At 36.6% G+C, this 24,606-nt stretch overlaps 1 protein-coding gene across 18 annotated transcripts in view; it reads right to left on the bottom strand.

The window, feature by feature from the left end:
* The window catches only part of HERC4 (HECT and RLD domain containing E3 ubiquitin protein ligase 4), a 132,446-nt gene extending 114,949 nt beyond the window's left edge, over positions 1–17,497 (bottom strand). For 4 of the 18 annotated variants that reach the window (XR_010412454.1, XM_064594704.1, XM_064594702.1 and 1 more), the window contains exons 1-2: positions 17,130–17,496; positions 15,041–15,345 (exon numbers count right to left, since the gene is read on the bottom strand). Coding sequence is in view for 11 of the 18 variants with exons in the window: in XM_064594704.1 (XP_064450774.1) it covers positions 15,041–15,266 (226 nt within the window). In the remaining 7 variants the exon portion in view is untranslated. The other 14 variants (XM_064594696.1, XM_045877934.3, XM_064594692.1 and 11 more) reach the window with 9 other exon arrangements.
* Positions 17,498–24,606: the final 7,109 nt, after the last annotated feature.

Raw genomic sequence — 24,606 nt, forward strand, 5'->3', positions numbered from 1 at the left:
CCACCCAGGTACCCCAACAAGGTTATGTTTTAATATTTTCAAAATATACTTAAAATTTTATATTTAGGGCTTCATAACATTTTTTCTTTAGAAAAGTCCTTTCTGGGGGCGCCTGGGTAGATCAGCCAGTTGAGTGTCCAACTCTTGATTTTGGCTCAGGTCATGGTCTCAGGGTCATGAGATCAAGCCCCACGACAGGCTCGGTGCTCAGCTTGGAGTCTTCTTGAGAGTCTCTCTCTCCATCTCCCTCTGCCCCTCCCCTCCCCCACCTGCACTAAATAAGTAAATAAATAAAATCTTTAAAAAAAGAAAAGTCTTTTCTGGATGTCTGGGAACCACTGAAATTAACTGCTTTGAAAAGAAGTTGATATACAAAGACCCCAACATAAATATAATATCAAATAGTTGCTTTGCTTTCTTTTTAAGACAAGCAAGAATGAACCCTCAGAATATACTACCAGAGTTTTTGTTTTCTTAAATTCTTTGTATATTTGACATCCATTCATCAAAGGGTCAATTACATTAATTATATTTTCTTGTTTTCTGTATTCTTGAGGCTGACATTTGGGGAGCAGGAGGCTTACAGACCCCAGAAGAGATGGCCCTTCCCAGGGCTAGCTAATTCCTAAAGAAAACAACTTGCCCACAAGCATGCCTTTCATAGGCATACCACCAGTACCTATCTCCTTGTCTCTCACACACCAAGCCAATATTTCCCTTACCCTAAATCACCCCAGGCCCAGATACCAGGAAACTAAAAACCAACCCCACAGCCCAAAGCCTGGAGGAATTAATCAAATTAGCCCATCCAAACTGTTTATTCTGCCCAGGATGCCTTTCCCAAGGAAATCCTAATGAAGACCATGATCTAAGATCTCCCCTGTGCTCTTGTCTTCTGCCTCTTAACTACCCTAGTGTTCTCCCCTATGGCTGTGTGGCATGTGACTCCCTCTCTCTGGGACCTGAATATAATAAACTTCTTCCAACTTCATTCTTGTTTCCTCTTATGGCCACACTGACTTTACCATACTATACCCAACATGTACATTCTTACAATTTTACAATTTTGGTTATAATATCACTGATGGCCATCAAGTTAAGAGTCTATAATTTTGGGGGCACCTGGGTGGCTCAGTTGGTTAAGCGTCTGCCTTCAGCTCAGGTCATGATCCCAGGGTCCTGGGATAAAGCTCGCTTCGGGTTCCCTGCTCAGTAGGGAGCCTGCTTCTCCTCTGCCACTCCCCCTGCTTGTGTACTCTCACTTTGTCAAATAAATAAAATATTTTTAAAAAAAGTCTATAATTTTCTTCTCTTCCTATGGTACATCCAATAAAATGCACTGATCATGTGTTTATTCAACAAACTCCTCGGTCCCCTCTGTGTGTACCAGTGTTGTCACTATAGTGATAAATATATATAAAAGTTTCTACCCTTCAGGAACTGACATGGTAGAGAAGATTTTTACCTAAATAATTCTATACAACAGGAAGAGAGAAATGCAACTTATTAATTTACTGAATGCTAGGTAACTGCGCTTGATACTGCACAAAATATCTGACTTGCAGTTCTTACAAAAGTAACCATGGAGATGTAGGATAGTCCTTCAGCTGGGCAATATTCAAGAGACAGAAATGGAAATATGGTGTAGAAAGAATAACCCAGAATTACAAGAAGGATGAACTAGAGTAGGGAGATCAGTAGGAAAGCTATTGCCACAGTTTTTGCATAGATAGTAATAGTCTAACTAGAATGAAAACAAAGAATTTCAGCTTGAGATAGGAGGACCCTAAGGGCCAGAGAGTTTAAAATAACTAGTTCAACGTCAAATATTTAGCCATTAGAAAAAAAAAGACAGGAGAGTTACTAAAAAAACAATCAGTAAGATTTGGCAACTGAGGGGCGCCTGGGTGGCTCCGCCATTAAGTATCTGCCTTCAGCTCGGGTCATGATCCCAGGGTCCTGGGATCGAGCCCCACATCGGACTCCCTGCTCAGCGGGAAGCCTGCTTCTCCCTCTCCCACTCCCCCTGCTTGTGTTCCTTCTCTCACTGTGTTTCTCTCTGTCAAATAAATGAATAAAATCTTAAAAAAAAAAAAAAAGAAAAGAAAAAAGATTTGGCAACTGAGTCAATGTCCATGTTACAGGCTCGGGAAGCGGAGCCTAAGGTGAATCTAAGGTTTGAACCTAAGTGAGTTCAAGAAACATTAATAAACAAGGAAGAGTTGTTTTTGTAGTTTGTTTTGGAGAGATGGATAGCTAACTTACAACTGTTTCCATTTAAAATATTCCTTTTTCTCCACATTTTATCAGTTTTAAATTTTCAGAAATATCTATAGTTGTCTTTCTTGATTTTCTCTTTCCTATAGTCAAAAACCATATAAACAGTGGATACCCTAATTATTAACAGCATCTTTATATACTATGCAAATAAATTTAGGCACATTGTCATTAAAATAATTACAAATGCAAAGTAAGAGTAGAAAGGTGTAACCAAATGCATTATTTTAGCCTATCATTCTAGGAGGAGCAGAATTTAAAAGTGTGAATAAGCTGAATTTATTCAAGTGTCTATGTTCCTCAAACTATACCTTCTGTTATACACTGAATGTCTGTATCTCCCCAAACTTCATATACTGAAATCCTAAGCCCCAATGTGATGGTATTAGGGGGTAGGGATTTTGGTAGGTCATTAGGTCATGGAGGTGGTGCCCTCATGAATGAGATTAGTGCTCTTTCCCAGAGAGATCCCTCATGCCATGTGAAGATACACAGTGAGACAATGGCCCTCTATGAACCAAGAAGCAGGTCTTTTCCAGATACCAAATCTGCTAGCACCTTGACCTTGGACTCCCCAGCCTAAAGAACCATGAAAAATATATATGTGTTATTTAAGCCACCCAGACTATACTAATTTTGTTATAGCAGTCTAAATGGACAAAGACATCTTCTAATTATTCATCATTAAATAAATTTTTTAAAATAAATGATTAACTTCTAACATTTATATCTTCTCACAGGAAATAAAAAGGGATCTTTAATTCTTTTATTTTTCTGTATCCACTGTATCTCTTAAGCCTGATGGTAAAGGAATCCAATTCATTTTCTATCTTGCTCCAATATAGCATTACCTCTAAACATCACAAACATACATTTTTTTGAAATTTTGGTGTACTTTTGAAAATTTGTCATAATATGAGCTCCAACAAGGTAACAGAAGACAAGTATTTTCATGCTTAACGCAGTATCTAGGACATAGTAGGAAGACATGTTTGTGGAATCAATGCCTGAAGTTCAGTCATAAAAAAAAAAAATGTGCACTGTCTATCTAAAGGCAAATATGGAAACAGCATATAGCCCACTTCAGTGTAAGGCAGACCTAAAATTAAATTCCCACTCTAATATTAATGGCAGTTTTAAGAAACATTTAGAACACTCACCACATGCCAAGCACTGTTCTTTTCACTTTATGTGTTATCTCATTTAATCATTACAACCACCCTAAGAATGTGGCATGATTATCCTAACAGAAATACTTAGGCATAGAAAGGCTATGAGATGTGCCCAAGATAACACAATAAGAAGTAACAGAATCAGAATTTGTATCCAAGCACTCTAATTCCAGAGCCTATTTAAAAATAATAGTATATTTACATTATTTTTTTTTTTTAAAAAGAGTATGCAGTGAAAATCTAGGTCTACCGTTCATTATCCGCTACCAACCTAGTTCTCATCCCTTATCTTACTTCTACACCAAGGTAACCACTATTATTAGATGTATGTATCTTTCCAGGGTTTTTTAAGTATATCTACAGGCAAATGCAAATATAAATTTTTTCTTATTTTATCTAAAACATAGTTTTCTATAAAATGTTCTATACCTTGCTCTTTTTAATGATGTATCTTAGAGATCTTTACATATTAGTACACAAAAAACTCCTTTATTCTTTTCTCAATTACATAGTATTACATCACATTGATTGAACAGATGACTATTTTACCAGTTCCCAACAATCACAAGGTTGTTTCTAATGTTTTGCAATTATAAACAATGTTGTAGTAATATGTCAATGAGTCATTTTGTACAAGTACAAATGGAGCTATCAGAGCAAGAGCTATATTCCTGTGCTTCTTGAAGAAAGGGTATGTGCATTTGCAATTATAACATATGTTTGCAAAATACCCTCCTACTGTTAACCAATTTACACTAACCACCTATGAACACTTGTTTAGTGACAGCCTCACCATAGAGGATATAGCAGTCCCCTCCCCTTATTCCCAGGGGATACATCCCGAGGCCCAGTGGATTCCATTTTGAAACCATGGATAGTAATGAATACTGTATATACTGTTTTCTCTATACATACATAATGTTTAATTTATAAATTAGGCACAGTAAGAGATTAACAATAATAAAATAGATTATAACATACTGTCAGAAAAGTTATGTGGTCTCACCCTCTCTCAAAACATCTTACTGTAATGTACTCACCCTTCTGTGAAGATACAAGATGATAAAATGCCTACCGATGAGATTAAGTGAGGTGAATGATGTAGGCACTGTGTGATAGCATTAGATGACTACTGACCTCCTGACATCAGGACCATCTGCTTCTGGACCTGCAGATGACCATGGGTAACTAAAACCTCAGGAAGTAACTCTGGTTTGGGGTTGAAGGAGCTATTCTATTATCAAAGCTAAGGATTTTTGCTAACCTGTTATGTAAAAAAATGGTACCTCAGTGTAGTCTTCTGCATTTCTCTTAATATGAATGAAGCTGAAGAGTATTCATTTAAGAGTCATTTGTATTTCCCTTTTTGTGAACTGCCTGTTCATATCCTGGGACCATGTTGCTACTGGACTGTTTTCATCTTGCCAATTTCTAGGAGTGCTTTATATATGGGAAATTAGCATTTTGACTGAGTCAAATATTTTCCCATTTGTCTTTTAACTTGTTTATAGTGATTTCTACCTAACAAAACTTTTTTCAGTTTACTTTTCTGTGCCTCTTCACAGTTCAGTCAGAAAGGCTTCCCTGACTCTAATGAACAAATTTGTCCATGTTTTCTTTGAGCGCATTTATCATTACAGTCTTTACATTTAAATATTTGATTCACTTGGAATTTATCCGAATATATACATGGCGTGAGGTAGTAATCCAATTTTTTTTTGTTCCCTAGATGATGCTCCTACTTATTCCAAGATCATTTATTAACAGCCCCGCTTTAATTTTTCCCACTGATTTGAGGTGATTTAAGTCTATGTCTGGGCTTTATATTCTGTTTAATATGTCTATTTGTGAGGCAGTTTTAACTATTAAGACTTTAAAATATTTTACATATTGCGGCACCTGGGTGCCTTAGTCGGTTAAGTGTCTGCCTTTGGCTCAGGTCATGATCCCAGAGTCCCAGGATCAAGCCCTTCATCGAGCTCGCAGCTCAGCAGGGAGTCTGCTTCTCCCTCTACCCCTTACCCCGCTCTCATGCTCTCTCTCGTTTTCTCTCTCTCAAATAAATAAAACCTTTTTTAAAAAATCTTTAAAAAAATGAAATGTTACATATTTCTGCTCTTATTTTTCAGTGTTTTCCTGGTTTCTTTATTTTTTCATAAGAACTAGAGAATCCATTTATCTAGTTTCTTCAAAAAAAAAAACCACTTGGTATTTTTATTAGGATCACCTTAAGTTGACAAATTAGAGAGAAAATGGACAGATTTACTTAGATTAGTATTCCTACTTAACAAACATGGTTTCCATTTGTCTAAAATTTTTGTGTTCCTCAGAAGTGCTTTCAAGTCTTCTTCAAATAGGTCTTGCACATTTCTTAGGTTATTCCTGGGTCATTTTATCTTTCCCTTGCTATTATAAATGGTGTCTTTCCTTTCATTGTTAACATCTAATTGGTTCTTGTTTCCATTACATTTTAATTTTGATTTGGGGCAAGTTTTTAGCCTCTTGAAGTTTTACTTCCCTCACCAGCAAGATTGAACCAATATGTACTTTGCAGGGTGGTTTTATGATTCCGGGATAATGCATAAAAGATTTAGCTCAGTGCCTGGCACATAATGGTAGTTACCATTATTATTTTTAAATATCAGTGTCCCAGTATCTAAATAATATATTCCAAATATTATTTCTTGTTAAACTTCTCTCTAGTTATGAGGTTTGTATCTTTCTTCTCCCTTTACATTGTAATACCAACTTCTAATGTGTTCCCTTTCCTCCATATTTCCAGTTGCAGAGGCTTACTCAACTCCCCAACTCAGTGTAGAAATAGAGCGATGTTCAGACAGATGTAACACCAATCTGTCAGGCTTTTATGTAATTACTCTCCAGAAGATAAGTTTAGGTCCATTATGTCCATTTCTGTTAGAATGCCCAGTTATGAAATCTATAGATAAGCAATACCTGGATCAAAAATCAGAAAGTATACATGCACTAATTAATAAATACTTGGGACCAATTATGGGAAGCAATCTAAGCTCTACTTTACATTCATCATGCCACACTCAAAAAAAAAAATAATAATCACAAGCTTCTTCAAAACAGGTAAAGCAGCTAAACTTTCCTGCCATTGTTTTTAGATGCTCCTAATTCTGCTCCTTTACAGCCTTATGTTGTTCCTTCCCCATTCCCATTTCCCTTTCACAGAAACAACAGCATATCTGAGGACACATTTTCTAGGGGCTCTTGCCTACATGCCAACACATACACAATATATAGTAACAATTATTTCAGCTCTCAGTGGAATCAAAAGTAACTTCTAGTGATTGCATCTTGTGACTTCAAAAACTTTGTTTCCAGTAAAACCTGGAAGAAAGTCATAAAGTCAGGCATAATTAAGTAACAAGTTTGTGTCAGTTAACCAAAAATAAACAAATGAACCTCTTAATAAAATTCAAATGAGTGGGGTATCAGATGGTACCTGGCAAATAAATGTTTCAATTTTACAAAGGTGTTACATCACCAGGTACTTTAAACAGTCCCCACAAAACACAAAAATAAGTACTGTTAACAGATTGTTAATTACTCAATAGGCTGGAATCAGGGAGAAATTTACAGTTGAAATGTTAGCCTACTTTGTACTGAAGAGGAAAAAAAACTGGAAATAAAACATCTCATGCCTTTAGCACTGATCTTTCTCCCCACTTAACAGTACTGAATTTCTTACTGATCACTAAATACTGTTAACAAGTTCAAAACAAAATTCACCCCACCATATCTTTTCTCTCCTCCTAAAATAGGACAATTAACATTCCTCTTCTTCCTGGAGTCCACACTTCTATTAAATACTAATTCAACCTCGGATCACACCTGGCTCCCCCCCTTTACCTTACTGTTACCAAAGTAGCTGGTTACCAAAGCCTGTCAGTTCTTTCTGCCTCCCTAATCTCTCCTTAATCTAACTGCTCCCTTGTATTAGAGGGCCATCATTACAGCCTAATTGATTTCTTTACCTCTAAATTCTCTCCCCTCCTTTATAAAAACCTGGTAATTCTCATTAGAAACTATCAGTGGATATCCACCAAATTCAAGCTCCCTAATTTGATTAATTCTATAATCTGAGATCAATTTTACCTTTCTAACCTTCTTGCTCACATTCTCAGACATCTGAGTTAACTGGACTACTATTCCCTTAACAGGCCTCCAATTTGCCTATTGCCATTTCAGCTGCTTTACCTATAAAGCATCTCTCTTCATTCTTTCCTCCTTGAAATACTATGTATCCTTCCAGTTCATATACTATCTTCCCTATAGAAACTCACCTACAATACACTCCATTCCAAATGGTTACAATATTCCTCTGTACGCAGTAATCTGTTTATGCATCTTATAACACTTAGCACATTTATATGCATTTCTATTTATTTCTGCACTTGTTTTATCTTCCTTTCCAGATCTTTAAATGATATTCATCCATTATACTCAAAGCTTGTCATATGAATACATTTTTAAAAACTTTCATTTACAGGGCCACCTGGGTGGCTCAGTCATTAAGGCTCTGCCTTCGGCTCAGGTCATTATCCCAGGGTCCTGGGATGGAGCCCCGCATCGGGCTCCCTGCTCGGCGGGGAGCCTGCTTCTCCCTCTCCCACTGCCCCTGCTTGTGTTCCCTCTCTCGCTGTGTCTCTCTCTGTCAAATAAATAAATAAAATCTTTAAAAAATAAAAACAAAACACTTTCATTTACAAATATCTTCTTAGCTTATCAACTTTGTAGGGCGAGGCACAACTATGCTTAATTTTGTTTAAATAAATTCAGTTATCATTTCTTCTAGATTTGCTAAAATTAAAGATATTCTTTTTCCTAAAGAAATTAACAGAGATGCAAATAAAGACTAAATTGACATAAACATGCATGGTATCATAATTTATAATAAAAATCTGGAAATAAGTTCCAAAAATAGGAGAACACAAATTTTGGTACGTTTAAATGATGAAGTGTTAAACTATCATTAACGATAACCCTAAACAATATTTTAAAACATGGGGAAATAATTATTATTTAATTATTACTGGAACAAAAAATTGAGATATAAGAATATACTCTCAGTCTGTGACCACAAACATATATGAGTATAGAAGAAGTGTTAAATGACAATAGTGTTTATCTACAAATGATGGTGTTATGGTTGAATTTTACTTGCCTGTATTTTTCAAATTCTCTACCAAAAACATGAAATACTTTTAGAAAAAAACTATGAACTAAAAATGTGTTATTTCAGAGTAGCAGGACACTTAGCAAAGGAAAAAAATGAAACTAAACTCAGATATTAATAAGGAAATAATTAGGATATTTTAAAATAATGTCAAAAACACATTAAAGGACTCTAGAACATTTTCTATAAGGCCAACAAAAGCTAAACTAAACTTCTGCCATCGTGGAACTGAAGAAAAAAGAAAAATTCCATGCAAATAAAATATTATGGTTTGAAGACTGAGCCACCAATATTCAAGAAACTTCCCTTCTTAATAACAATAATTCCAAAAACACATTTATACACAGCACAGATTTTTATTGCATGTAAAGTAACTATCACAATTCATTAAGATAATTCTGTATCTTAATAAATAATTATTGTCTTCTTAATTCCATCAGCATGAAAAAGATCCATAGAAGGTGAAAGGAGATAAATCATGGGCTCTTTAATATGGTTTCTTTGTTAGTGCTTCCCACTTTTCTATTCACTAACACAATCCTAGCACAAAAAAGCCCTTATAACAATATATGAATACATGTCCTCTATTAGGTTTTCTTTACTATGTATGTACCTATACCTGATATACATCCAAGTACCTGATACGCTTTCTAGTCTAGGAAAACTAAATATCTAAGAAGTGAGACTTATTTCTTCAAAGCAATTTTAAAAGTACATGGGGTCTTTAAGAAATGAGCTTTAATAGTACTACACATTTGTATGACATATTGGGAACACAGAACCCTAAGAACACTTACTAAGGAGATGATGGAAACTAGACCACCTAAGCTTTCACCTACAACAAGGATTCCTTCTAACTCCCCAAACCGGGAAACTGAAATCTACCATACTCCTATTCTTTCAAGGAAAGTAAGTGGTTCACTACCAATCAGATAAAAAACACCAATATACCAAAGACGAACAAAAAACTAATTGGTTCTAAATCCTCTAAAGAAGCCTCTATTTGTTAGACTGCTCAGATTAGGCATCTATTATTGTCTTCTTTACGGATTAAAGATTTTATAAAGCATGAATCAAACCAATGCATCCTATAAAGAGCTACATGGCAGGCTTAATACAATATAACTAATCCAAGTTCCAATGTTGACACCAAATCAATCACACCTGGCAGTTACTATGGATCTCGGATAGTAGCACAGCAAAGCATTAGACAACAAAGGGAAATAGAATATGATATATAACAGAAAAAGAGAAAAGACTGGGTATTACCATAATTTTTTGTTTAAATATGCCTCATACCACACAAGGTTATAATGAAGTACCAAAGTGGTAACACAAGCAAGCATCTTGGTAAAGTAATGATTTATTTCAATAGGCCATCACATAAAATGGCAAAGAAACAAATTAGTATTTGATCTGCCTCAAATAAAAGATATTACTGTAAATAATTCTAAACATAAGAACAATTTAGTGAATAAGGTAGGAGACTGGTAGACTTAAATTTTCAGATTCAATTTATAGGTGTTCACCAGTCACCTGCTGTTTTGACAAGTTACTTACCAACTTGTGCTGCCATTTCTCCGTAAATTTATCCCCTAAGATGAGGATAATTCTTGCAAATTGTGTCACAAGCATTTTGAAAGGAACCATGAGTTATTGTGTAATGCTCTTGAAATTCCTCAGATGTAGGGTCCTACACAAAGTAAAGTATTATTATACATCTCTCTAACAGTAGTCATCTGTTTGCATTATGATTTTTTTTTCCCTACCCTTGACACTGTGATTCTTGGGCACTAACCTTCCTCAAAGTAAAGTGTCCAAAGCAAGCCTCCATTCCTGACCCAAGTAATTACTTTTTTCAAGTCTTCATATCACCCACATCTTTCTCATCCTTAGAAGGTATCATGAAAACTAGGAATTATAAAACATAATAAGCTTCTTTGGTATTATATGCTTTGGTTCAATAAGAAACATGTGGGATAATCTGGTAATTTTAATCTTCTCTTAAGTGAACAATTTTATTTCACGTATTTATACATTTTTTTCCTATATTACTTTTTAAATTTCAACTATATTTTAAGAAGTTCATTTATAGATTTATGTTTTATGAACAGAGAGAGCAAGTCAGAAAATGATGTAGCAAAAAGGCAAGCAAGTAATTACTGCTATGTGCCCAAAATGCTTTCAATGGACTGACTCAACAGTAGAAATCACCATTTAGAGATATAGGAAAAAGAATCAATGCTCATCATCTTCACAACTTCTGTAGAAGAGTTGAGCATAAGCTACAACAAATTTTATACTACTGACAACTTTATCGGCTGCTGACTTCGCTAATCAAGTTAGTCTTCAGTTAAGGAATGAAATACATATATTTGTATTTTTAGTTTATGTTGGCATGATATTACATCTTGAAAATAGGACTCTGAACCTGCTTATACAGTTCCTAAAATGACTTCCTTCTGAATTTATACATGAGAAGGGAGGAGATAATAAGATACATCTTCACTGTATAACATTAGTTATAAAAGAGTAAAATTTTGAGTTTTTTTTTAACCCTCAGAATGACATTAAAATACTGATGGAAACTAGTTTCCTCCTAGGTGAATAAACACTCTTTTATCTTTTAAATATGGCAGGTGAAAACCTTCATGGGATAAAGGTAAAACCACAGCATTTAGAGAGCTCCCTTAACATTTGCTAGCCTACTAATTGTTAGTCTTTTAATCTCATTTTACTTCAGTTTTCCTCATTTGTAAAATAGGGACTGTAACACCTGCCCTAGCTACCATACAAGACTGTTGTGAGGATTAAATGAGATAATCTAACTGAAAGAACTCTGTAAACCATGAAAAACTATCAAAACAATCATTTTTAAGAGGACTATATCACATTATTTTACAAATTCATGGTCATAAAATATTTAGTACTAGTTCTAACATGAAATAAATGGAAACAGATGTGCAAAACATTAAGACCATGGTTACCAAATAATACCTATGATTGAATATACACTGAATAAATGATCTTGTTAAAAAAAAAAGTGCACTTCCTATACATTATCTTAAAATCTTCAGAAGTGAATTTGGAAGGAAATATAAAAATAAAACAATTTATTCAGATGGACTGGTCTAGCATATTAAAGATCAGATATATTTATCTGTTAGCTATGAATTAAGAAACTAAGAGCCACTAGCTAAAAAAGAGTTTTGAAAAATTCTTATGAAGGAAAAATACATACACGAGAGTGAAACAGATGTTCACGCCTCTGGAAATAATCAGAAAGAGCTAGCAGTGATAGCAAGGGGCATACATATACAAGAGAACGGAGATGAACATGGACATAATCTGTACTTTTGGTGTATAATAAAGAATATCACTGAACCTTTCCTTTGTGGTTCCTAAAATTTTCAGAATGGAAACCTCTCGCAATAGGCCACAGGCTGAATCTATTTACTACACTGTAAGCCTGAGTCCTCCAGTAGGTTATGATAACTCTCAAGAATAGCTTATCCTTGGGGCGCCTGGGTGGCTCAGACGGTTAAGCGTCTGCCTTCAGCTCAGGTCATGATCCCAGCGTCCTGGGATGGAGCCCCGCATCGGGCTCCCTGCTTGGCTGGAAGCCTGCTTCTCCCTCTCCTACTCCCCCTGCTTGTGTTCCCTCTCTCTGTGTCTCTATGTCAAATAAATAAAATTTTAAAAAAAAATCTTAAAAAAAAAAAATAGCTTATCCTTAATGAATGAAGCGACCTGTTTCTCTTTCACTCCTTATTATAGAATATTTAGTATGCTTATAAAGCCATTATCTACAAGGAAACAATTCCTAGCTCCCTCCTTTCTGTATGCTGTCAGTTTAAAGCTCTGATGAAATGAATTATGTTTATTATATGGTCCTAGAAATTCAATCAGACTCACTCAATTAACAGAAAACTTTAAAACCAGTTATATAAGAACTCCTTACCTCCTAATTCAGTCCTCAAAAACTCACAAATTAAAAAAAAAAAGTTGAGGAAGGAATACATTTAAATCACTGAAGAATTATTCCCAAGGGAAATAATTCTAGTTAAAAACATTAGAAGTTTCCACTCTAACACCTTAAGTCAAAACTGAGGTTAAAAGAAAAGTCCCTATCAGAGCACTACCTCCTTTTGAACTTTTACTTTCTCCTACCTCTGTAACTCAGATATACTTCAATGTGTCATTGAACCTGGACTTCCAGTAAAAAGCTTTTCTCAAGATCAGGCTCTTCTCCTTTAAAACTAAACTATTTCAGCTCCAGATTTATTTTCTGGCTATTTATGTGATCAGGGGTTGAATTAAAATTAAGACTTCATTTTCTCCCAGAAATCTTTAATCTACCCCACAATGACATTTCCCATCATTAAAACTTCCCAGTTTCAAGGGACATATCATATCATGTCAACCTTCAATCCTCTCCAGCTATTTCACTTATGTATGCCTTAACTCCCAACCCAGGCTCCAAATTTTTCAAAGACAAAGTTCATGCCTTTTTCATTTTTCTAGTCCATAAGTGTACCCTGGACAATAAGGCAATCCTGAAGAGGTATTGTAAATTAGGTAAACCCACCCTCCCAACTTTATAGTACCAAATAATGCTTCCAAGATGAATCAATACGGTATATAAATGTCACAATGCAATCATCACAATGTCAACATGACCACAAAAAAAACCTCTCCTGGCTAGTTAAGTTTCTGAGAATCTTACCTACAGAGTTAAAAGCTGTTAAAGACACATACTACTAAAGCACAGTGGCACAGTGTCTACCCTTGTCCTGGACACAAAACAGATGCTTAGTAAGATTTAAAAAATTTAAACTTTAATAAATTTCAGTAACTATACTGGCAATTCTTATGTGCTGGCTTTGTACTTTTACTTGTTCTGTAGCCTCTCAGAAATTACTAAAGCAATACAGAGATTTGTTCAATTATTTCTGTGGAGCATGTTAAGTATAAAAAAGGCAACAGCCCCAAAACCATGAAAATCTCAACTTGAGGCAGCATTCCAAGCTAAGCAAAAAAGGTAAAGGATACATCTGCCTCTGAAGCAGTGATAGCAAATATATATCAATAAATTACCATTCATGTCTACACATGACAACCTCAATACCTAAGATTATGAAATTCTGATAAGATTCCATAAAATGTTCTTAGTGAGGTAGAGTACAAGACAGCTGCCACTTTACCTTGAGTTCTGCAATAATTAAACCTACTGTATTAAGGACTGTTACCATTCATCCGAAAGACTTAAATTACAAATTAAGGCAGAAGGAAAAAGATTAAGACCCTACCAACAAAGAAAGGATGAAAACTATACAGTATTTACAAGTTAGAAAGGTGAGGTCTGGCATGGTGGTGAGATGGTATGAAAGATGAATAACATGCTTTAATATTTAATTTCTTACTATTTTATATCTACATTAACCTCTCAAAAGTAGACTAACAATAGAAACCACTTAAATAATGAAGTGGTAAAGAAAAATAATTCCATAGAAAATACTTAAGTGCCATTAATTTGAGTTAAAAGAAGAAACTATAAATCAGTACAGCTGCAGTCTTATCTGATTTTACCATCTTAAGAATTAACTTTTAGTAATCATAATTGAAAGCAAAATTCACATAACAATATTTCTAAGTTTGGTAATATCTTATTTTTAAAATCTGTCTATATCCAGGAAGAGAACATGACATGAGAACAAATTCCTCAAAATTCTCATTACACTAAAGATTATTTTACATTTGGTTTATATGGCTACTACAAAATCAGGACATATCATAGTCACAAACTTTTAATAGCTAGTGCAGCTACTTGAAAGTATGAAATTGGGGGAATAAAAGATATTTCAAACTAAACCAAATAAAATTCTGTATTTCATATACTCCAATAGGGAGAACAAAAGAAAAATTAGGATATATTTTAGGCAAGTTTCCATCTTATTTACTTTTATTTCTGATGTATGGAAAACAACACAATAAATTATGCATTTAAAACTTGCCAAGGTAGCTGAATAGTACTTACTACACAGGACCTACATTCTATATGCTCTATACCTATATACTCTGTCCAAAAGAAAAGGTATCCACACGGCATGCTGGTTTTCTCTATTGTTTTACAACACCATAAAATTCTGAAACCAAAGCTTCATACAATAAGGGTTTATAACAACAGTAGTTTAAAATAATAGAAACCACAAAATAATCAAGTACTTAGAAGCATACAAATGTAAAGTATATATTTAACTCCTAGTTTGCTTTTAAAGCTTGTTAAAAAAAAAAAATATGGGTTTAGGACTAGAGAAATTATTTGACATTTCAAACTTACATGATATAATTATTAGAAAGAGCAAACAAAAATTTTTCAACTTACCTGGTTTCTTTCTGGATTTTTCATGACCTAGCTGTCCTAGATCATTACATCCACATGTGTACACTGTTCCATCATCCAGAACAAATACTGTATGTCTGAGTCCACATCCCACATCTCGGACCTTTTTATTTATAAAAAAGTCACTTTTTCTGGGCTCTAGTACAATTTCTTCATCAATTCCACCCAAACCTAGCTGTCCAAAAGATGCATTTCCCCAGCACAACATGTTTGTAATTCTTTTGGTCTTCCAGTTTCAATAAAAAACTTCCTTCTGAAACACTGGAAATTTGGAGGTATACCTATGTCTGAGGAGATACAAAAAAGTTAATATGACTTCAAAGGAAACATGATGTATAACTGCTCTTTCAAGTGCTATGCTACAATAATTACTACATAGTAAACATGAGATCTATTTTACTATATAAGTATCATCCAGTTTAAAAAACCCATCAGTTGAATTTTTAAAAATACACAAACATTTACAGAAAATTTCACTCAAATTCTTTGCAAAATTTAAAACATATTAACTAGTTTTGACTTTTTGCTACCTTATGTTAGACTAATCTAATGGAAACATTAAGTACTTTGATCAACTTAATTTTTGCTTCACTTTAAATCATTTTATTCTGAGCAAGAAATAAAACATCTATCCACTACCCCCAAAATCAAGTACATACACAGTGAAAAATTCTCCCAACTACACAAACATAAAACCTTGCAATCTCCCTCAAATCATAATTAAACCTTTTAATACCTACCTCTGTTATCAGCAAACAACTGAAGTTCTTACTTGTAACAGAAATAAAACCAGTAATGGAAACTTTAAATTTCCCACAATTTAAATGATCTTCCAAGTATTCATACGAATAGGCCCTGGAGAAAAGTATGGTTCTCTCTCGCCAAACCTCAATCTTAAGACAATCGCCTCCAAAGATGTATTTTACAAATCAAAATAGTAACACTCCAACCTCACTACTTATTTAATTTTAAAACTAAGTCACCGTACATAATTATATACTCACAAAACAAAATACGCAGTTTAAGTATCAAGATGCTCCTCCAAATTCAACATTTTCTATTACGAATGGTAACCGTGACTGAAAAATATTTCTCCTGGGCAATCTGTATCGATCTATGCCTCTGTGACAAGTATTTGGAAATGGGAAAAAAATGCAAATAACCCTACCACTGCCGATTTTTCAAGAATAGGAATGGGGGATGGGACACTGATTGGTGGCGAAATCTGTAGAACTTTCCAGTACACTGAATATTTCTTCCCTTGTAAAGACACGTATCAGAGAGTCCACTTCATGTAAACCCACACAGACTTTTAAATACATCACGTTACTAAATAACAATTACAGGAAGTCAGCCTTATTCCCGTTGTAGTCACCCACATTCCTTACACAGAACCTGAGAAGTTTCAAAACCCAACTTTCCTACATTCCGGCTAGCAATTGCCAAAGCTGTCCATGACCTCTCCATTCAGAGAAGTCTGATTTTATTCTTTCGGGACATCGGAACTCTATGGTTCCCAAGAGTTCTGCATTGTCTAACCGTATTTTTTTTTTTTTTTTTTAAAGAATAGACGACAGAAAAATACCTCCGATTTCAGCGCATGAGGTTTAACCATCCTTTTCTTTAAAAAGTCAGAAGGTATGGGAAAGGCGTCCTCTCGCCAGCAACAGGTAGGGGAATGAGAAGCACTTTATTCCCATCATTCCCTGAACATGCACTCAGATCAGCCCAGGGAACCAGGAGAGAGAAATCGCCTGCACACACCCAACCCCGCGGGCCGACCAGTCAACTACTGCAGCCGCCCGCTCGCAGCAGCCGCAGAGGCCAGTCGACAAGGCTCCGCACTTCGGCAGCCCTCAGTCGGAGGCAGGCCCTTCCCCAAGGAGGTGCGACATTCCAGCCCCCCGGCCAGAGAGCACCAACACAGTCCTCGTCCCCCGCCCCCCAGCCCCCACCCCGAGGAAGCGCTGAGAAAGCACCCAGCGCCAAGCCGGCCTGTATCCGCCCAGCCCGGCCTGCCCCCTCCCTAACGCCGTCACACGCCCCCGAACCCACCGGGGCAACGACTCACCCAGCCTCTCCAGGCGGGGGAAGCCCAGGGCGACGGGGGGGCGGCGCCTCCCCAGAGAGCGAGGCAGCGCGGCAGCTGAGGCAGGTCTCCAGCTCCTGGACCCTCCTTCTTCTGCCAGTGGCGGCGAACACCAGGGCTCCTCCGGCGTCGGTGCCGCTGCCCCGCTGCTCCCCTCCCCGGCTCCTGTGAAACTTTACCGGGTACCTACAGAAAAGCAGCAGCCACCGCTGTCCAGTCCAGAGACAGCCGTCAGCGACCCGGATGGAGCGGGCGGGGAAGGACAGGAGGCAAGCGGGGCGGAGAGCGCGAGGGGTGGGGAGAGCTGGGAAAGAGACTGGGAAGGAAAAGGGAGAGGGGGAAGGTAGCTAAGCGGGGAGGAGGAGGGGGAGGGGCAGGCCGGAAGTGAACCACAGAGCACGCGCGCGAGCCCGCCCACTTCCCGGCCCGCGCGCCTGCGTCGGAATCCTCCCAGGGCACCTCGACTCGAGCGCCTGCGTAGTGTGTGCTTTGCGTTGCTTTAAGAGGAGGAAAGTGCCAACTACAGAAGTTCGAGTTTGTGAAAGCGGGTGGAGGTCTTTGGCGTGTCTTGTAACAAAGCTTCGGCGCGCTGATTGGCATTTTAGTGAAGAAAATCCCTTCGTTTGCTGGTTGTCTTTCTGCTCATAGGTTCCAGTCTCTATTATTTCATTCTGCCTTTTTCCGAGGAGAATTTGAAGTGGCAGATAAAGATCACAAATACGAATATAAAGGCGGGTGAAGCCTTTTATTTTACCCTTAGCCTCAACTGGAGCTAATCTGAGGATGCCAGGTACATTCATAGCAATGACTGAACCTACTGGCCTAAAATATATCAATCAGCACCACCAGTTCAGGCTGCTGGTGTCGTGATGGCTGCCATCACATTGCACTCTGCCTGAAAGATAAACTTACACAGTGTAAGGCCTTCATTCAGAGAAAATTAAGCAGCGCGTGTGACTGGAGTCCCTGCTTCATAAAAACGAAGTCTGGCTTTCCTAGGGCAGTTTTCATAACAGTCTCTTTAAAAGGAGGAAAATTTGAAACAAGGCACTCTTGAAATTTTGCTAGACTTTGCTAGAACCTGTGACTTCAGAGTCAATGTTGAGAATTCAGGAAGAATTCCTCAATAAGCCAAGTTTCTTTATCTCGTTGAAAAATGTATTTCAGATTAGGAAATGCCTGTGCTAAAATATGTGTGTGTATTACTCTTTTAGGGCTGCCATAACAAAATACCATTAATGAATTGGGTGACTTAAAACAAATTTATTGTCTCACAGTTAACGGAGGCCAGAAGTTGGAAATCAGTGTGGCAGCAGGATTGGTTCTCTCTTGAGGTCTCAGAAGAGAATCTCCTCCATACGTTTTTAACTTCTGGGAGTTGCTGACAATCCTTGGTATTTCTTGGTTTGTAGATGCATCACTGTAATCTCTGCTTCTGTCTCTATATGGTGTTCTTCCTGGTGTGTCTGTGTCCAAATTTCCCTCTTACAAGGACACCATTCATTGGGTTAAGGCCCACCCTGATCCATTATGACCTCTTTTAACTGAATTACATCTGCAAAGACCTCTTTCCAAATAAGGTCACATTTTCAGGTACTAGAATTTAGAGTTAAGCATATCTCATTGGGGGATCCAATTCAACTCACAGCAGTGTGTTACAGAAACAAGCATGGAAATGACAAGATACTTAAGCAAAGAAAGCATAATTTCAATATTGGGAGTGGTGGGGATACTAACAAAACATACTTTATTCTTATTTTGATAGCTTCATTGCCCTGGACTTTTGCTGTCTTTTAACCTTAAGGACTTGATGTCTCAATATATCATAAAAGGGGAAGTTATGGAATCTGGGATCTTTAAGATATGTACTTGATATTGCAACAAATAAATACTAAAATTTGAGTGACTTAACATAATGAAAGTATATTTTCTTTTATATTTTAACAGCCCAATTGAGTGTTCCTAAGTGACTAAGTGATGAAACTGATTTCCAGGAACCTTGGGAGATGGAGGCACAGGGAGTCTCTTAAAACCCTTGTTGGGGAGGTGCCACATACCACTTTGGCACCAATAACATTTGCAAAAACTATACACCTAGGTGCAAGGGGACTGGGAAACATGCTACCTGTCTGAGTTCCCGGTACTTCTTTAAACTATGGAAGAGAAAGCATGAATTAGTAGACAGCTATCTGCCACATGGATGCATCTCTGTCTGGAATATTCTTAAAGCTTGTTAAAAAGTGGAAAGGACATTTCTAGATGTTTGCTTTAACCTCATAAATCTATGAAACTATGGTACGAGATCTTAGAAAACAACCTGTCATTATCTTTAAGTTAAGTATAGGTTCAGAGGGCTATTAAGATAATGTAAACTTGTTGTATAAAAGCAGCATTAGATCGATGAGTATGGCCTCGGGTGCTGGTTTCTCTGGATTCAGAGCCTGAGGCTACAGACCATCTCAGACTTCTGTCCTTCTATTCTCCCAAAGACACCTACAGACATTTATTAATGGTCTATTTTACAGAAAATTACTTCTCAGTCACAATTTCTATAGATTGAGAATGTTAATAATCCATATTTCACTGGGTTGTGAGGATTTAATAAGGTAACATGTACAGTACCTTGTACCTGGCAAGTGTTTAGAAAATACTAGCTTTTTTTTTTTTTTTTTCAAATACTGCAGTACTGATTTAATCAGTATAAAATCGAAAGAGCTTTAGATCTGTAATAAAAATCCAAATTTGAGTTAGGGTAGACTTTAAAAGAGCAGCCAGTAGAGAAGGGTTGGGTGGAGGGCAGGTGAACAGGCACGTTGGAACAACTGTGGGGACATTTAATTGACCACTGTCAAACCAGTGTAAGTTTCTTGTTTTCTCATGGAAAACATTTTATATTAGCTTTTATTATTATTAATATTATCCTGAACTACAAGGTATAAAACATTTGGGAAAGCACTTTATCTCACCAATAATGATATAATTTTAATTTAGGAGAAAAGTAAAATACCTTTTACCTATTGTGTTATTTTCATTAAAAAAAAAAAAATAGTGCCCACACTGTTGAAAGACCACTAAAATAGGTATTCATTCTGTCCCACTCTATCCCTTGCTACTTTCCATCCAGCCATACTGGTTGTGCTGGATCTCATCTCACCTCCTTCATTTGTGTCTCTACTGGTCACCTTTCCAGTCTTCCTTGACCACCCTATCCATAATACTACCCCCCCTCTAGAATCTTATCATGCTTTATTTTCTTTCATATCCATTATCACTACCTGATATTGTGTAATACATAAATGTATACTATTATATTTATTGTATTGCATGCCACATACTGATAAGTTTAAAAATAGATAATCAGTTATATACAATCTATATATACAGCTGACCTCGAACAGCACAGGTTTGAACTGCATGGGTCCACTTATATGATTTTTTTACAGTAAAGTACTGTAAATATATTTTCCTTATGACTTTTTACATAGCATTTCCTTTTCTCTAGCTTACTTTATTGTAAGAATATGGTACATAAAATATATAACATACAAAATATGTGTTAATCGACTGTTGATGTCATTGGTAAGACTTCTGGTCAACAGTAGGCTATTAGTAATTAAGTTTTTAGGGAGTCAGAAGTTATACACGGATTTTCTACTCCGCAGGTGATCAGCACCCCAACCCCTGCATTGTTCAAGGGTCAGCTGTATTATATAGATAGATACATAACTTTTGTCTCCTGCATTACAATGAAAACCCCATAAAGGGTTTTATAAACAGACTTTCATAAAGTCTGTTTTACTCAGTGCTCTATCCCAAATATCTTGAACAGTTCCTGGTCTACAGCATGTGCTCAAAAAAAAAAAAAATTATTGAATGAATTTATTAATGGTGCTGGCAGCATTATAAATTATCACAACCTTTTTATAAATAAATTTGACAGTAATGTTTCAAGAGCCAGTAAATTTCATTCAGCAATAGTTAACAATATTTGTTATGAGACATTGTACTAAATTATTTACCTGTATTATATCACACCTGCACTCTGTCCTAAGAAAATACAAGATGCAGTCAACAAATCTTTATTTTGAACACCTACTATGTGCCATGGTCCCAATTCTAATAGGAGAAATAGATAAAAACAAAGAGGCAGCAAATAAAATTATGAACAAAGATTTTTATTCTCATGTGATTTCTAATAGCAAAAATTAAAAACAACCTAAGTTCCAAAAATGGAGAAGTGGAATGTATGGCAAGGTTAATCTTTTTATTGTTAATTTTGATAGAATTTGTCACCAATTGCCACCAAATCATAGGTTCTACCTCAAGGGGACAACTGGAAGAGCCTCCTCCAGTCATTTTCCCCACTCCTACTCTCCAAGTTTAGAGTCTTCAATCAAGCAGTTATATACCCACATTTACTTCAGTCCCTCCATCTGGAGAGTTCTGCTCTTTTCATCCAGTCTTACAGGCCCAATGGTTATCTCATCTCCTTGGTCTTTGACCTGGCATTACGGCTTCAGCCTGAAGTGTACATAAGGCAGGCAGATCTTCTATACGGTTCTTCAACAAATCTTTACTGAACTCTTGTGTTGTCTTCCCACTTCTAATAATATTTATTTATTTATTTATTTATTTATTTATTCTTGAAAGACCACTGTGATTATCTTTAAGACAAGTATAGGTTCAGAGGGCTATTAAGATAATGTAAACTTGTTGTATAAAAGCAGTATTAGATTGATGAGTATGGCCTCTGGTGCTGGTTTCTCTGGATTCAGAGCCTGAGGCTACAGACCATCTCAGACTTCTGTCCTTCTATTCTCCCAAAGACACCTACAGACATTTATTAATGGTCTATTTTACAGAAAATTACTTCTCAGTCACAATTTTTTTATTTATTTACATTAGCTTTTATTACTATTAATATTATCCTGAACTACAAGGTATAAAACATTTGGGAGGGCGCCTGGGTGGCTCAGTTGGTTAAGCGACTGCCTTCGGCTCAGGTCATGATCTTGGAGTCCCTGGATCGAGTCCCGCATCGGGCTCCCTGCTCAGCAGGGAGCCTGCTTCTCCCTCTGACCCTCCCCCCTCTCATGTGCTCTCTGTCTCTCTCATTCTCTCTGTCTCAAATAAATAAATAAAATCTTAAAAAAAAAAAAAAGAAATGGAGAAAAGAGTAAGTCATTGAAATAGAATAGACAGTGAAGGCCTCAATGGAGAAGTTGTTATTAAAACTGAAAACAAAGGGAAGGGGGAAGCCATAGAAGAGACGGATGAGAAACATTCTAAGTGGAGGGAGCAAAGTGAAGCCTTTGAGGCAGGAAAGAACTTGGCATTTTCCAGGAATTGAAAGAAAATTAGTGTAGATGGAGTTCAGGGGCGCTAGATATGTTTGGTGATAGATAGCCAGAGGCTGGATCAAATAGGTCATATTAAGGGATTTTACTGCAATTACTGCTCAAGGGGTTTAAGCCAGGAGAGGGGGCAACAATTATAAGTGTTAAAAAGATTACTTTTGCTGCTGAACTGGATAGGACTGCTGGAGTAGAGGCAGGTAAAATGGAGGAAGTTATTTAGGAGGTTTTTGCAATAATCCAAGTGGATTAATAGTGGTGGGGACTAAGGTGGTTGTGATGGGGGTAAAGTGAAGAAGATAGATTCAAAAATATACTTTGGGGATAGGACTAACAGGGCTGTGATGGTTTGTAGGGCATCAGAGAATGGGAGGAATGCTGGATGATCACTGGTAGTTTTCTGATTTGAGGACATTTACAAAGATGAGGATGGCTGGTGAGGGAAGGGGGAGGACACATTTTAACTAGGAGAAATTGTGTTTTGTTTTGACCTTAAGTTTGAAAAATCAAGAATGTGTTTCTGTATTCATTTGGTAGGGCTGCCATAACAAAATATCACAGACTAGGTGCCATAAACAACAGAAAATTATTTTCTCTAAATTCTGGAGGCTAGAAGTCAGACATCAAGGTGTTGGCAAATTTGGTTTCTTCTGAGGCCTCTCCTTGGTTTGCAGTTGGCCTCCTTCTTCCTGGGTGATCACATGGCCATTGCTTGCTTGGTCCAGGTGTTCTCTGTGTCCTAGTCTCCTTATAAAGACACTGGTCATATTGGGTTGGGGCTCACCCATTTAACCTCAGTTTACTTTAATTACTTCTTTAAAGCCCTATCTCCAAATATGGTCATATTCTGAGGTACTGGGGGTTAGGACTTCACATATGAATTTGGGAGGACACAATTCAGCCCATAACAGGTTTTTTTTTTTCTTTTGAATTGCATTATAAAAAGTCTTTCTTCTGTTATTCTAGGTGTGTATGGGCCTAGCCCAAAGTGGGTGAAATGGGAGAAAAAACTCTCTTCTGCCACACAAATGAGAAATCACAGAAGAAAATATTGTCCCTTCTTTTTAATAGATGCTAGCAAAACAATTTTATTGATAATATTATATGTTATGATATATGCCTTTTAATCTACAACATAAAGAGTAATAATTCTGAATATTTATTATAGAATCTTTCTCAATGTCATTCTTGCAATTATGCTAACCTCCTTTCCTGCTCCAAATGTACATTTGGGTTGGGCTTCAATTTTTTTCTCAGTATCCTAGTGTGAAACAGTAGTGAACGTTCATATTATGAATACCTGAAACATTTTTAAATGCTCTCTTTTTATAACTCTCTATAATTTCTCTGTGTTTACTTTTCATCCCCTAATTACAGGAATTCAACTGGCATTCCAATAGGCAAAAGCCTAAAAAATCACATGTAATGTGGTCCTTGACCAGTATGTGGGGATGTGTCCAAGCCTTTGAAATTACAGTGCGATTACTCTAGTTACTACACTTTCTAATCAGAGAAATTTCTCAAAACACTCTGGGGTTTTTTGTATGTCTCTGGTGGCAAAGAATAAAAATTGTTAAACAAAGTCCTACCTGTGTGATAAACTATACTTTAATTTTATCCCACAGCAATCATAAGATAAGGATTCTGTGAGTCCAATTAATAATGAACATTACCGAAGCAATAAAGTGTAAAGTATGGGATCTATACTTCAATGAATCTTTTAAGTCTGTGTTTTCTTTAAAAAAAAAAAAAAAAACTATTAAAATAGCAATAAAGAGGGGCGCCTGGGTGGCTCAGTCATTAAGCATCTGCCTTCGGCTCGGGTCATGATCCCAGGGTCCTGGGATCGAGCCCCGCATCGGGCTCTCTGCTCCGTGGGAAGCCTGCTTCTCCCTCTCCCACTCCCCCTGCTTGTGTTCCCTCTCTCGCTGTGTCTCATTCTGTCAAATAAATAAATAAAATCTTAAAAGAATAAAATAAAATAAAATAGCAATAAAGAGGAAGAATCTCAACTATTAGAGCTTAACAGTCAAACTGTTGGGTAGCAAATTGAATTCTTTTGTTGCTACTGATTTCATAGAGTCTTATAAAGATGTTTGAAGTTG

Source organism: Mirounga angustirostris, unplaced genomic scaffold (assembly GCF_029215605.1).
Source record: "Mirounga angustirostris isolate CCGP_5_RB_7025 unplaced genomic scaffold, mMirAng1.0.hap1 SCAF_6, whole genome shotgun sequence".
NCBI classification, from domain to species: Eukaryota; Metazoa; Chordata; class Mammalia; order Carnivora; family Phocidae; genus Mirounga; species Mirounga angustirostris.